Source organism: Theobroma cacao, chromosome 1, assembly GCF_053813885.1.
Source record: "Theobroma cacao isolate CCN51 chromosome 1, ASM5381388v1, whole genome shotgun sequence".
Taxonomy (NCBI): domain Eukaryota; kingdom Viridiplantae; phylum Streptophyta; class Magnoliopsida; order Malvales; family Malvaceae; genus Theobroma; species Theobroma cacao.
In genome coordinates this window covers 504,685-519,333 of record NC_142639.1, presented here as the reverse complement: position 1 = coordinate 519,333, position 14,649 = coordinate 504,685, and the positions used below count along the sequence as shown (strand labels likewise).

The following is a 14,649-nucleotide window of genomic DNA, read 5'->3' as shown; positions in this document are numbered from 1 at the left end:
TGTTGATGGAATTTTCCTTTACTATTAATTTAAAACAAGGATTTTGAGATAATAAATTGTTTAAATTTTATGATAATTATTTTACTTCCGCCGACTGCCAAAGTCCAAATACGAGAAATTTATCTATTTTTTAATTATTTAAAAGCGTGGTGGCTCACAGAAGATCCACGTCAAGTGAACCGCATCGAATCTCTCCTCCAAGGATCATTAAGTCATTATCCCAATAATTCATATCTTCACATTCCTCATAACAAAGAAATCTCATTGACCTACTTGCATCTGCGCGTAAAAACCCTAAATTTTTCCAAATTTCCAATCTCGCGTTCTAGGGTTCCTTTGCTCCTATGGTAAGCCCTCATATCTTCTTTCTTCTTTCATGTTTCATTTTCTTCTTTTGCTTTTTTTATTTTATTTTATTTTAGTTGGTTAACAATTCCTTGATTTTAAATGCGTTTTTGGTTGTGGCACAGGCGGATTCTCCTCGTAAAAGGTAAGCTCCATTTCGTTAAGCATTTTTAATCGGAAAACCGTAGAGAAGTTGGGCTGATTTAGGGATTTGATGAGCATTCACGATGGGGAATTATCATCCCAAAGGAATTTTGAATGTTGGATCAGTGTCAATTTTGATGTTGCTGTATTATGTCTTTTTCTATATGTATATATAAAGGGAATAGCTATTTTTTGATTAAAAAGATTGAGCTGGACTAGGCTTTCGACTGTTGATTCTTGTGCTCTGTGGTTTCTGGAAGGATATTAGAGAATTCTTGTAAAGAAATGGTGGGGGCGAGTGTGAAAATAATTATTATGAATTATTTGGAAGTAATTTGCTTTATCTCTTTTTTCTTATATTGTGGATTTTTGTTTCATATGGAGCTTGTTATCAAGTTGCTGTTACATGAATCTCCATGTTCGTTTAATATATATGCTGGCTGTATTAGGAATTCTAAGTCCCCCTCCCCATGGAGAGAGCAGTCCAGGTCACGATCCAGATCTAGATCCAGGTCTAGATCTAGGTCAAGATCCCGCTCCTGGTCAAGGCCAAGGCATGGGTCCAGGTCACATAGTCGGGGCAGGTTTGTTATCCTCCTGCTCAATTTCAATAAACAATAAGTTCTGTGGTAGTATAGCTTATCCTTTTTCCTTTGGTTGTTTCTGATTCAGGTCAAGGTCAAGAAGTCGTGGCAGGTTAGTTTTAATTGTGGTTATGCTTTCTTTGTTTAGCTGTGACCTGAACTGCAATCTTTATGCTGATACAATATTCTGTATTCTCCTACATTGATGTTGGAGTTTCAAATGCTCCATTATATTTTATTTTTTTATATATTTTGGAGTGACGCGGCAGGGTTGATGCTGGAAATCCTGGAAACACACTTTACGTGACTGGTCTATCTCAAAGGGTCTCAGAGAGGGACGTTGAAGAACACTTCTCAAAGGAGGGAAAGGTTGGTTTCTCTGTTATGGACTTAAAATTGTGGGATTTTTCCTTGCTTTCACTATTTTATCGCTATTATCAAATTTTATATGCTGCTAATGAGTTGATTTTGTTTTAAAGGTTGTATCATGTTTTCTTGTTGTGGAACCTCGTACTCGCATATCTCGTGGTTTTGCTTTTGTTACTATGGACAATGTTGAGGATGCCAACCGTTGCATTAAGTATCTCAACCAATCAGTTTTAGAGGGTCGATACATAACTGTGGAGAGGGTAATCTGATTCTATCCTTTCTGCATAAAGTTAAACAGTTTTGTCTGGTTAATATTCTTCTTACCTTGGAGGTTTTCTGGCTATATTCAGAACATATTGCGTCAGCTATTTTGGCAGCTATCAAAGATGATGAGTTCATCCATCTCAACTTAAGTGAAACAAGCTTGATCAATGGCCAGCTAAAACAGCTTTTCAAATGCATGTGATCAACTAAATTAGCAACTATTTTGTCCAACAACTATACAACTTCAGCATTCACTTTCAACTCTCAACTAATCAACGGCCAATACAACAACTTTATAATCAGGATTTTATGGTATTTCAAATCTGGAATTCGTTTAATAGGCAGTACTTGTGTCCAGATGTGTATCATGCTTTCCTTCTTCCCTTGCTTTCAATGGCCAATTTTTTCACCTTCCAGGTGATCTTCCAAATGGAGCTTATTCCCTTTCAAAGTAACATGTTTGTTTTCTAATTTTATAATTTTGATAAATGATGTATGATGCTGTAGGCTCCTTCACTATTTTGATAATGCTACCTGATATTTACCATACATGAATATTAAGGTGTTTATCTACCTTTCAGTCACGTAGGAAACGTCCAAGAACTCCAACTCCGGGGCACTATCTTGGGCTGAAAAATACCAGGGACTATGGTATGTTTGAAATCTTAAATAATTCTATTTGTTATGAAACTGGACTTCATGATTTTATAACTTCATGACTACTATTTCTGATGATGTTCTTGTCTTGGGGAAAAGGTCGTGGTGACCGTGGCAGGTACCGTGGTGGTCGTGATGACAATGGATATCGTCGATCTCCAAGACGCTCACCATATAGAGGTCGTGATTATTCTCCAAGATATTCTCCTCATGCTGGAAGATCAAAGAGGGAGCGTTCTTATTCACCTTATTCACGTGGATCTAGGTGAAGCTTGTCATTTGGTTTAAGCAATATCTAGGAGGTGGAAGCTGGAGAGCTAGTTAAGTATGTTGAATGTTGATGTAATATCTAGTTTGGACGAGCTTAAAGATTGATATTTGTGGTTGTTTAAGCAGTTTTTCCGTATCTATTAAGCTTGTAGTTGTACCTTGGTATTGAACTTTGGTTAGACAGTGTGTAAAATGTCTCACCCTTGACCTTGAGCACGGACCTTGGTTCTAGTTGAAAGTATAAATCTTAGTTCTGAACATTGCGTTGTACCATCTTCTATAGTAATTCGTTTAACCCGAACACGTGATGGATAGTGGTTTTATTATTCAAACTCACCTGAACCTGATCCCAAGGTATTACCATTTTATTTAATCGAATCAGGTCATATTACGGGGTATATTTATTAATATTATATTTTTGAGCTGGGCTTGGTTGCTGCTTTTTGTTTCATTGGGCTTATGGCTGGGCCAGTGCCCTTCCGGGTCCAGTGACCCACCTTCAAAATCTCGGTTACACGACCCGATAAAAATGGAATCGAAGTTTGCTGCAGCTCGAGAAGGAAAGAGCAATGTCTCTGCTAAACCCCTCAACCTTCCTTCCTCTTTCTACACCTGCCAAGCTCTCACTGCCCCAAAACTTATATTTCCCTCGAAAACTCCATTCCCTCTCCCCTTCCTTCCTTTCCTCTTACATCACCCAGAACGACGACGTCGACGATGAAGAACACGTTATCGGCGATTGCCTCGTCTTTGAAGACGGCGCTTTCGAAGACCCTCATCTCCAAGCTGACTCCACCAGCTTTGGAAATCCCAATACGAGCACAGGAATTGGTAAAACAAAACCCAAGAAGAAGAAGAAGAAGAACAAGGAGAAACAATCGGTAGATATTGAGGCTGAGAATTTGGTTCCGGAGCAATGGAGACATGTTCAAGAGGAGATCAATGTAACCAAGAAAGAGAGGCGGAAAATGGCGCAGCTGTTGGAGTTTGGGAGCAGAGTTGAGAAGAAGAGGCAAGGTTTGGTCCCTATAAGGAACGTAAATATGCAAGAATACTTGAAGTATAAAGAGGCTAAATTGGCTCAGTTGAACCCTGTGGTTCTTGATAATCCTTCGAGTTTTCCCGTAAAGGAGGAGGAGAAGGAGAACGAGGAAGGGTCAAAAGAGGCTGAGATGAATCTGCCTTCTTCGAGTGAGCGTGTGGCGCCTAAGAATCCCAGGTGGGCAGTTTACGGTAGGGGTTTCGAGGATGTTGCTGAGTTGTTCAACAGCGAGAATTACCAGCCGGGCGAGAACAAATCCGAAGGTAACACCTTTTTGTTTAGGTCGATGAAATTTAGGAATTATCAAAGATGTGACCTTTGATTTGCCATCAAGCTTTTTATTTTTGTTTTAAGCTTATCTGTCATTTATTTTTTGAATCTTTTGTGCTTGACTACATAGGCCGACGTAAGCTTTTTACAAAGGAGGAAAAATTTATGTTAAATAGGCGTGTACCTGATCTAGCGACTGCTACTTCTGTAAGTTTCCCAAACTCTTGATTGTTGGTTAACATTCCATTTTCTTTCATTTCTTATTAAGCAATTTCTGGTCCCATACTATTGGATTGTTGCGATGGAAACTAGATCTTCCCGTTTGTATTGGGAAACTACCACAATGGCAGTGACGCCGGGGGCTCTCTATAGCAGTTGACTGCATTTAGTGTAACGAATGACAATGTTTGTTGTCGTGTGGATGCAATCTTTTATAGGGAAAGTGGCTACCTCTTCACACTCTTGCTGCTTCAGGGGAGTTCTACCTCGTTGATGCTTTATTAAAACACAATGTTGACATCAATGCTGTGGACAAGGTATTAAAAAGTGACCTGCTGGCTGGAAAAATTCTGGTCTTTTGTGCATGCTTGTGTAAATTATGTCTTTTACTCTTATGTCATTTCAATTATTACATGCTAATACACTGGGAGACTTTAATTCACATTCCCTTTTTACCTTTATTAATGATTTTAAGTTTTCAACATTTATTGCAGAATGGTTTAACTGCAGTTCACAAAGCAATCATTGGAAAAAAACAGGCCATTACCAATTACCTTTTAAGAGAATCAGCTAATCCATTTGTTCGTGATGAAGTAAGTTTGTGTTTTTTAAGCTATAAATTTTAATAATATATGTTGCAAAGCAAATGATTATGTCTCTAGATATTTGTGGAATTTTCAGATTTCAATTGTTCAGTTGGGCTTTAAGGTTTCTTTTATCTTGTCCTTTTGGTGTTTCTGTCATCCAATTGCAGGACAATTACCTAGAGAACAAATTTATTTGCCATTGTTGTTGTTGATTGTTTTCTGCGTTCTAGCTTCATCATGGATGACTGTTCATACAAGGAAAAAGAAAAGAGGGGGGGGGGGGGGGGGTGCAAGACTTGGGATACTTTCACGATATAACTTGTTTTACCGACTGAGAGTGACTCAGCTTGATTTTTGTGTTAATATTTACCTTTTCTTTTTCTGATGCCAATAGGATGGGGCCACCTTGATGCATTATGCTGTCCGTACAGCATCAACTCCTACAATTAAACTTCTTCTGTTATATAATGTAGATATAAATCTTCAGGACAATGTATGGTTAACCTTTCCCAGTTTGTTGCTTTATGAGTTTGTTTTCAGTACTTAAGTTCCATTTGATAATGCATTTGTTTTGCCCTTTCTAGGATGGTTGGTCACCATTGCACCTTGCTGTTCAAGCAAGGAGAACTGATATAGTGAAGCTTTTATTAATTAGAGGAGCAGATAAGATGCTGAAAAACAAGGTAGGGATGTTGTGATTCTTGTGAACTGATGAACTGATGTTAGTTTAACCAGTTCCCCTACAATTCTTTCGGTGATTGGTTTCTAACCTGTGGATGTTAATTCATGTTTGTTCTCCTTTTTTTTTTTTTTTTTTGATTTAAAATTTCCTCCAGGAGCTATTTCATTAGCTTTAATTTTCCACTTATATCTACACATTATGAGTCTTTTGCTCATTTTAGGATGGATTAACCCCACTTGACCTTTGCCTTTACTCTGGTCGGGACACAAGAACATATGAACTGATCAAGCTATTGAAGCAGCTTCCGAAGCCCCGATAACCAAGGATTATCGATGTTCCAGAGGCCCTTGAAAGCCATGGCAAATACTTTCACCCTCATTCAGGTTTACTTGAAACTAGATACCGATGAGACAACTGGGACCTGACCAGCGTTTACGGGTGAGAAGAATATTGATGGGCTTGTGACATGTAATTATGAGAAATGATCAAACCAATAGTCCCCCATTCTTCTCTAAAACTGCGTACCATGTATAATTTTATTGTTACATTTAAAGCATAGGCGAGGAAATGAGCTTTGTAAGTACATATTGGGTATTGCAGTCGCTAGTGCTGGCTTTTAGATACTGAAAAGGTTCGGTTTTGTTTTCTTACAAGAAAGGCCAAAACGTCGTCGCTGATTCTTTCGTGGGAAACAGATTAAAGATAAGTTAAAATAATCTTCGTCGCTAAAAGTAAAGTTAAAGCTCCTTCCTTGCTACTAACAAAAGCTCTCCGCATCGAAGCTTGAAGATTTAAAACGCATGTAGACGTCGGTGTTCCTTCATTTTCCAACGACCTTGGCTTCCTCTTTGGTTGGTTTCCTTTCATAAACTCCAACCCAAATAGCTTTCTGTCTTTCTCTTGCGGATGATGCTCGCTGCTCAACTTTGTGTCCGTACGGTCTCCGCTTTCTGGACTTTCTACCATCAATCAAATGCTGCTTCTTCTTCTTCTTCTTCTTCTTCCTCGCTCCGATCCTCGTCCTGTCGCTCCTCAATCCGTTTACATTTCACGACGGAACGACGTCGTTCTTTTGAACCGATCCTCGTTTCTTGCCACTCCGCCCGAGGTAGCTTCGGTCCCCAATCTAGCGAAGGCGACGATCAAGACCACCAGTTTCTTGAAGCCTCTCTTCTCATCTCAGGTGAGCCTCCGTTTCACTATCAACTTTTAATTAATTTGGTCGGAAATGTTTTTTTTTAAAAAAAAAAAAAAACAATCTTTTTGGTTCTTACTTCCTGATTTGGAAACTGGAATTACGAATGGTGCAGAAACTATTTTGCACTACCGGATGCTGAGGCAAGGATTCCAAGAAGACATAAAATGGAAGTTATCTAGGAGACAGCTTCCGACATCGAAGGCTATGATTACTTCAATCGGACATGCCTTTCTCAGTCGCTATCCCAGTCCCACCATTTTTCTCAAGATTTCTTGTGATGGAGACTTCTTGCTACCCATTGTTGTAGGTACACACGGAATCAACAATTCTACCCCTATTCCATTTGTGTCTGTTAATTGTGATTGTTGATTTCCCCTTTCTTGGTGGATCTGTTTTTGTTATTAGCTCTGATTAATCTGCTGTTGTAGGGGAGTTTGCTATTGAAAAACTTATAGCTGCCTTTTGGGGAGATGATGATGGGGTAATTTCTTAATACGTTATTTATTACTGTAAGATTGATCGTTTTTACCCTTAGACATATCTTTTGTATTAATTTCTTTGACATGATTCTATTGCAGGATTGTCCAGATCAGTTCCAGCTTGTTAAAAATGTGGTGGAGAATCTTGGATATGAAGTATGGAGTTGGTTTTTCTCATGTTTTTAAGACATGCTAATATCTTTGTATCCTTTATCAGTTACTTGCTTTTGTTGTTTCATTTACATCCCGTGTCTGTTGAAAGACTTTTCTTGAACGTTGCATTTGGCAGAGATTCATTAGAGAAATTTGTAAAGTAGGAAAGGGGTTAATTAAACCAATTGGTTCAGTCACTTACCTACCTTCATGATCAATATACATGATTGAGAACCGGTTACTAGTTACTCTTACAAGCTTTAGCCTAGGAAAATTATGCAGTTTATTGCATGATATCTCTTTTCATTGATTTTCACATGTCGTTATTTCAGGTTAAAATGGTGAGAATCACAGAAAGAGTTGTCAATACTTACTTTGCAAAATTGTATTTTGGCAAGGTGATTAAAAGATTGTTGTACTGTTGATTTCCTTCTGAAGATACAGGAAACTGATTAAACTATTGTTATTGTGTTTACAGCCAGGGGAAAATGGTGTCATAAGTGTGGATGCACGACCCTCAGATGCCATAAATGTGGCTAACAGATGCAAGGTGTGTACCGGAAATTATCATAAAGCAAATTTGGGCAATATGAAAGGGAAATTGCTAGCTTTCTAGTATTGGTACTTACAACTCGATTGCCCTTGCTGTCTTTGACTTACACCAGTATAAAATTCAGTGTCCAAAGTTCAATAAGATTGCCTGGTTTGAGTTGAGTAGGTTGCAGTTAACCTTATTTCAATGAGGATGGTATTTTATGTAAGTGCTTGCATTTGCATTTGTTGCGCACAGTCATATGCTAATGTTTTCAGAGCTGTGGTTAGATGGTCCACTGCTCCAATTTGCAATCCACCTCTCTTAATTCAATGTCAAATGGCTTGCTGTTTCAAGGTTCAACAGTGCATTCGCTTCAGCTGATTGCTTCTCCGAAGCTTCTGATTGTTATTTCTTGTATGCAGGCTCCAATATATGTAAATAAACAAATTGTCTTGGCAGATGCTATTAGGATGGGCTATGGGATGGGCAGAGTACGTGATACAAAGGCTACTTATGATGTATTACTTGACAGGTATTGCTTATACTACCTTTAGTGTCTTCTCACCAAAATTTCTGGCTTATTGTAACTCTAAGCATGGTTATATATTTCCAGTGCTGCAGATGGTCCAGATTTACTAACAGAAGAATTGGATTTGGTGAGGAATATGGATTTAGCTGTCAAAGAAGAAAGGTACCATGATGCAGGTAATAACAATGAAACATAAATCTTCTGAACAGAAGAAAAGAGAGCAGAATCTGCCCTTTTTTTTCAATTATAAAGAGAGCAGAATCTTCTGAAGCTCTTACTGTCTTACACATAAAATCAATTTATATTTATATACTTTCTTCTTGCAGCAATGTTGAGAGACAAACTAATGAAGCTTCGCAACTCAAGTCATAGCCAGTAACCATTTCAAATGTATCCAGTTCGTATACTCGATGGTTGGCATGCTTGTTAGCTAATTCTTTTTAGATTTTGCTATTAAAAGATAAAGGGTATACCCTCTGGTTTTGGAGTTTTGTGGCTGCTCAGATTGTTGTAGTTCGCAAAGCTTCAGGGAGATGCTGGGCAAAATACTCACCAGAAAGGAAGGTTTGGAACCCGTTAACACCATTGACCTAGAATTTTGGTGTTTAAGTTAATCCTGAGAAAACATTCCTGGAATGAATGCATAATCATGCTTTACAAAAGGTTGTATTTACAGATGCGACTCACGAATGTTGCCCATAAGGTCAAGTGTGGATTAACTTGGAGAGTGCATAGCCATGACCATGAAGGTTACAAATATTCTTGTTACTCATTGAGCTGCAATTGATTGTCTGTATTTCCGATTGTATGATGTTTGTAAATATCTATTTGTTTCATAGATATTTCTATGGCAAATTACAATTTACTATATGGCTGTGTACTTGGCTACCTAGCTTTCAGAAAATGGTATAAAGTTTAATATGCCCTGATAGCTCTGCTGTCAATTTTCTTTTCTTTTTTTTCCCCTATGAACAAGTCTGCTGCCGTTGACTTTTTCACATTGGAAGTTCTTCTGATCAAAGTAAAATAAAATGGGGGGAAAGAACCCGAAAATGATTAATAAAATAACCTGACTTGGCACAAAGCAACCCCAAAAGAAATCATTTGGTTATTGTTTCCAATGCTTTGAAATTACAGATTCCCGATAGATCTTTGGACATATGTGCACAAAATCACAATAATCACGCAAATCATTTTCTCAAGCACGCAGTACGAACATTTGGAGATCTGTAATTTGCTAGTGAGCAGCATCAAACAAAAGCTGAAGTGGAGAGTATAGCAGCATTCTAAAACTTATTATATTTGGTTCATGAAGGAGTTGAAACTAGACGGCGGCAGATAGGAGGTATACGCAGACGGCGAGGTTTTGGCATTGTTTCACCGTCTCCCCATAGAGCATAAGCTTCCTCTCCATGCACTGCATCGTCCCCTACCTCAAGGTCCTCTTCATCCATCCTTAAATTAACAATGCGGCTGATAAAAAGGCAAATGAAGCTCGTAACAGCAGCATTCCATGCAGTGATGAACATTGCTCCTAGAATCTGATAACCCATTTGTCTGAGGCCGCGGTGGAACTGTCCCTCGCTGTGGAGTAAGCCTGGACCATAATTCTCTGAAGGGTACATCAGGTTCAGAAGACTGGGTCTGGCAAAGAGACCAGAGAGGAGGCCCCCTAAAAGACCAGCTACTGCATGCGTATGGAAGACCCCTAAAGTATCGTCCACGCTTTGGAAGAAGGCTGATTTTCTGTGCAAAACCATCATTGTATACCACGGAATTGATCCGGACATCATCCCCATTAGGACTGCTGCCCATGGATCCACGAGCCCTGCCCGTGCATGCATCTTATGTTAATGCAATCAATGCTGAAAACCATGATGTTCAATCATAAAGGGACGTTTTCCTCGGAAAATGATTATAAAACCTCTAATCTAAACAGAGAGTAAAGGGTGATACATGCATGCCTGGAGAATGACTTTACGTTGAGCGGAGTGAAGGCTAACCTGCACCAGGAGTGATGCAAACAAGGCCTGTAATCATTCCCTGTACTGCACCGATGACTGAGCTTTTCTTGTACACGATCATGTCGATAGCAAGCCAGACCAAGAGGCTGGTGGCGGTGCAAATATGGGTGTTTATAATGGCTAGAGATGTGATCAGGCCTGCGCCAAATGGAGATCCTCCATTGAAACCTGTCCATCCAAGCCACAGAAATCCTGCACCTCCCAAAGTTTGAATTATGTTGTTGGGTGGAAAGTGCTGCCTGTCATGCGAATGTCTAGGTCCCACCTGCAATCACTCACCACAATCACCAGAGAGAACAATGTACAGTTAATAAACAGCAATGAAAATGTTTGTGCTTGGTATTTTCCATGTAGAAAAGATTCAAAAGAGTAATCATCCAAATCAAATCTTTGTGCATGGTGTCCGATTAGGTCGGCTTCGCTTCTCCATCGGCCCTCTTGTTTTAAAAAAAGGATAATAGCTGAATTGGGAGAAACAGTGATATATATTTTCCATAATCAAGAACTTTGTTTCAAGCTTTTTCAGAAAGATGAATTCGGCTTGGACCTCCTTCTGGGGTGGAGTGTGGCTAATAAGCTATTCCTGGCTCGGCCTTCCAGGAACTTAGTTTAACATTCATGAAAGAATCAGATGAGCAGGTCAAATTACCCAATATGCAGCTGTAAAGCCAGCCACCCCAGATGAAAGATGAATCACATAACCACCTGCATAATCAATAATTTTGTGCTGGAAAAATCCTGATCCCCATATAGTGAATGCCCCAACGGAATAAGATAACGTCAACCACAAGGGAACAAACATCATCCAAGCATAGAAATTCATCCTCCCAAGTAATGATCCAGCCAGCAAAATCACAGTAATGGCAGCAAAAGCGAATTCGTAGAATACGTAGTCAGCCATTGGCAAATGATGAGAAGCATCCATTTGTCCCAGAAGAAACCCGTCTTGCAGCGAATTCATGGGCTTTCCCACCAGTGGGCTATTATAGTTTCCAAAAGACATCCGATGAGCCCACAAAACCCAGCAAAGTAGAGCCACGGCAAAAGCGTAGAGGGCCATGAAAGCTGAATTGACAGCCCATTTCTTCTTGACCATGCTTCCGTAGAGGATGACAAGCCCTGGAACGCTTTGCAGACCGACGAAGGTCGTTGCTGTTAGCTGCCATGCATTGTCTCCTTTGCTGAGCCATGCAGGCGATCCTTGATCAGGAGCAAGCCCTTTCGGGAGAGAATATATCCGATAATCGACCTGCAGGCTCATACCGAAACACTGGTGTACAGAGGGGGAAGATAGAAGTTTTCTTTGTTCCGAAATTTTTGGACTAGCTTGGTGGGTGTTTCAGTATAAAGAGCAACCCTTTTTGGAGTTTTCTTCAAGGTGAACATTGGAATAACCCTCACTACACAGATGATACACTAACATTCTTCTTTGTCTTTAGCAGCAGGCTATGAAGATTCATTCGAGAAATAATTAATTAGAGGTTAATAACCTTTATGTTCGCCGCTAACAAAGGTTGGTAATACATATGCGCCAGCTGATACTGATCAAACGTCATAGGAATAACTAGAGCAAGACCTTGTTTTCGAATTAGAGTGTTTGATTCAGCCAATCGGTGCAGCTAGCAATTTGGAAGCAACCGCTTCGCTGTATCTTCAGGACCAAACAAAACAAATTCTTTTCTTTGGGTTGCGACAAAAATGATAGCCAGGTTCGCACCAGCAAAATCCTGAGGCTGATGTCGGATGCCTTTCAATCGGTCGTTTGGACACTGTGCATATATTCAAAAACATACAAGTTTCTTCAAGAATTTTTCATGGTTGGATTTTCCAAGCAAGAAACCAAGAGTTAACCAACTTAGAAACTAGACAGACAAAGGGGCTTTCTGGTGCCTGTTGGATGGTCACAGGTTTTGCATGCATGACGAATATATTTGACAGTAAAGTGAAGCGGCGAGGCGACCCCAAAGTGTATAGGCTCTGATAATATATAGAAGGGCACGAAATAACATGATCAAAGGTTGTTTGTCGAGAAAGTAAAGTATAAACTGCATGCACATGGCTGTCATTATCTGATACGTGAAGCTACCCTGGCTTTGTCAATATTTTTAGTATTCATTAATTCTACTTTAAGCTCTGACAAGAAGAACAAACCACTATCACCACAAAACGGTGCTGTCTTTACCTTGATTCTGGTATTATCCTAAAACTGGCCATTAATACTACCAAAAAAGAGTTTAATACATAAAGCATGTCATGTTTTAAAGATTCAGTACACAACTCTAACCATTAATCTTTCTTTAACCTGTCCTTTTGATTTGGCTTAACTCTGAATCCGGTAGACTGTCTCTTGCTCTTGCATACATATCATTGAATTGTCATACAGCATAAAAACACTTGATAAAGGAAAAGGGAAAGGGAGTTGTGGGGCTGATCGAAAGTTTCAAAATTCTTTACATTTCAATTTGAATGTCCAGAAAAATTTAACAAGATAATGAACCAGAAGAATAAGAAGAAGAAAGAGAAAGAGAGAGAAAACGAAAATCATCAAGATTTGCCATATTTATGCCAGCAAAGAAGCATGACAAGACACCTCCTGGCGATGTAGAACCTGGAACGGCGTTCCTTCACCATGGCCAGACACCCCCGCATCCTCTCTGACTCTGAGGAAACCACGCTGCAGCTGCAATCATTCCAATGCTCCCTCCCTGTCGCTGCCGCCCGAGATGCGCATTGACCCATTTCCATCCACCAATAATTATAGTTAACATCAAATCCTTCTTTTTAAGTTTCAAAAAAGGATTTAATTTACTAATCTCTTAATCACAACTCAAAAGATTTAATTAAAGAATAATCATACCCCAACCCTCAACAAACACATACGCACAAAAAGAAAAAGAAACAGACATTTATTTCTTCGATGTCTTTTACGCCAACTACTCCCTGTCTGGTGTCTGCATGTCTAAGTTTCCATAGATGCCAAATCCCGGATATTTTCACCGTGTGTGTGATTTTCCTTGTTTTTTTATCCCTTGGCAATTTGTCACCACCGGGGGCTCTGATCAGATCGCGACCGTTCATGCACATTAGTACGGCCTTGTTTCGGGCTTTTAATGGCTTCCGCGAGAGACGTTTTCCTTATGCTGTAAATGGTGGTTTTTTTGGGTTTGGTATACCCTTTTTTTACCCCAAATTACTTATTTTTTTACTTTGCTAATTATGGAATGCAACCTCGGACCATATATGCTGGAAATTAATAATTTCGGGGCCCTTTTTTGAGTTTGATGAAACTAATAATTATATATATATACATATATATATATGGTACAATTGGATCGATTTGATATTCACTTTGATTATTGATATATTCTAGTTATATCTTTTACACCTAATCAGCAAAATATATACTCTTTCCAGTATCTTTTCTTTGTTCATCTTTCGGTTTTGAGATAACCTGAAATCAAAGGTTTTTTTTTTAAATAGGTAATACTCTTACTTATTTTATATTATAAATATATTTTTCGTTATTTTTTATTTTTATATTAAAAAAATTGAACATATATATTATAAAAAAATCAAATTTTAATATAGAATGTATCAAAATTAAAGATTTTATCTTAATTTTCATGACGATCAAAGTAATATGTACAAACATTTTTAATATTTCTGAGAGGTGATATGGCCGAAAAAGAAAAGTTTTTGATTTGTAACAAATAAACAAACTAATTTAAAGTTCTGGGTCTTATTTTATTTTGTAGGCAGATTTTAATTTTTTTTTTTGTTGGAATAAAAGATTTGATGAATGGGTAATGGGGTGGGGAATATTAGAGTGGGGTCATTGCTTGACTATCAAAGGATGCAACACACAGCTTGCATCTCTTCATCTTTGGTAGTTCTGCTACTATTATATAACAAATGTTTAATTAATCATGATCATAAATTAATTAATTTGATGGCTTTTCTGTTTGATTAATCCATAAGGTTGGATTCTTTTCATATCCTTTTCTACGCGTTCAAGGGGTCTGACTCGATTCCACCTCTTTGTCGTGTGCATGCAGCATGCCTCCTAACCCTTTAAATGTTCACTGTTTATATTTATATAAAGTGAAAAAAAAAGTGTTACTGTATATGAAGAAATGCCTTGACTGTTGTATGTAAATAAATTCTTTCATTTACTGTCTTGTTTTTACTCTATCTCACCATATTTAAAGTTTGTTCCTTCAAATTATATAAATTTTATTTTGAAACATCTCAAGAATATATAAAAGACAGAATTTTTTTTTTTACAGTTTTCATTTTAC

The 14,649-nt window shown here is 38.4% G+C and overlaps 5 protein-coding genes across 6 annotated transcripts; 3 read left to right on the top strand and 2 right to left on the bottom strand.

Moving 5' to 3' along the window:
• Positions 1–20: 20 nt before the first annotated feature.
• On the top strand, positions 21–2,891 carry LOC18610698 (RNA-binding (RRM/RBD/RNP motifs) family protein). Its single transcript, XM_018122723.2, has 8 exons — positions 21–347; positions 471–490; positions 939–1,073; positions 1,162–1,185; positions 1,343–1,442; positions 1,553–1,702; positions 2,288–2,357; positions 2,463–2,891. The coding sequence occupies exons 1-8, from the start codon at positions 345–347 to the stop codon at positions 2,630–2,632; spliced, it is 672 nt and encodes a 223-aa protein (XP_017978212.2). The 5' UTR covers positions 21–344; the 3' UTR covers positions 2,633–2,891.
• A 269-nt stretch (positions 2,892–3,160) lies between these two features.
• On the top strand, positions 3,161–6,018 carry AKRP (ankyrin repeat protein). 2 transcript variants are annotated; one of them, XM_018122706.2, is made up of 7 exons: positions 3,161–3,938; positions 4,076–4,152; positions 4,383–4,481; positions 4,659–4,757; positions 5,146–5,244; positions 5,336–5,434; positions 5,654–6,018. In XM_018122706.2, the coding sequence occupies exons 1-7, from the start codon at positions 3,203–3,205 to the stop codon at positions 5,750–5,752; spliced, it is 1,308 nt and encodes a 435-aa protein (XP_017978195.2). In that variant the 5' UTR covers positions 3,161–3,202; the 3' UTR covers positions 5,753–6,018. The 2 variants fall into 2 exon arrangements, with proteins under 2 accessions (XP_017978195.2, XP_017978198.2); XM_018122709.2 differs by lacking the exon at positions 5,146–5,244.
• Positions 6,019–6,184: 166 nt separating this feature from the next.
• Positions 6,185–9,271, top strand: LOC18610697 (Wound-responsive family protein). The gene is made up of 9 exons (XM_007046515.3): positions 6,185–6,616; positions 6,744–6,938; positions 7,060–7,112; positions 7,210–7,266; positions 7,596–7,661; positions 7,742–7,813; positions 8,221–8,330; positions 8,412–8,503; positions 8,654–9,271. Exons 1-9 carry the CDS (start codon positions 6,340–6,342, stop codon positions 8,704–8,706), a joined length of 975 nt encoding a protein of 324 aa, XP_007046577.3. The 5' UTR covers positions 6,185–6,339; the 3' UTR covers positions 8,707–9,271.
• Positions 9,272–9,379: 108 nt separating this feature from the next.
• LOC18610696 (ammonium transporter 2 member 3-like) lies at positions 9,380–11,713 on the bottom strand. The gene is made up of 3 exons (XM_007046514.3): positions 11,001–11,713; positions 10,331–10,616; positions 9,380–10,155 (listed from the first exon to the last, which is right to left on the bottom strand). Exons 1-3 carry the CDS (start codon positions 11,610–11,612, stop codon positions 9,635–9,637), a joined length of 1,419 nt encoding a protein of 472 aa, XP_007046576.3. The 5' UTR covers positions 11,613–11,713; the 3' UTR covers positions 9,380–9,634.
• A 1,066-nt stretch (positions 11,714–12,779) lies between these two features.
• RTFL6 (ROTUNDIFOLIA like 6) lies at positions 12,780–13,230 on the bottom strand. The gene has a single exon (XM_088802890.1). It carries the CDS (start codon positions 13,094–13,096, stop codon positions 12,896–12,898), a length of 201 nt encoding a protein of 66 aa, XP_088659016.1. The 5' UTR covers positions 13,097–13,230; the 3' UTR covers positions 12,780–12,895.
• Between the last annotated feature and the right edge of the window lie 1,419 nt (positions 13,231–14,649).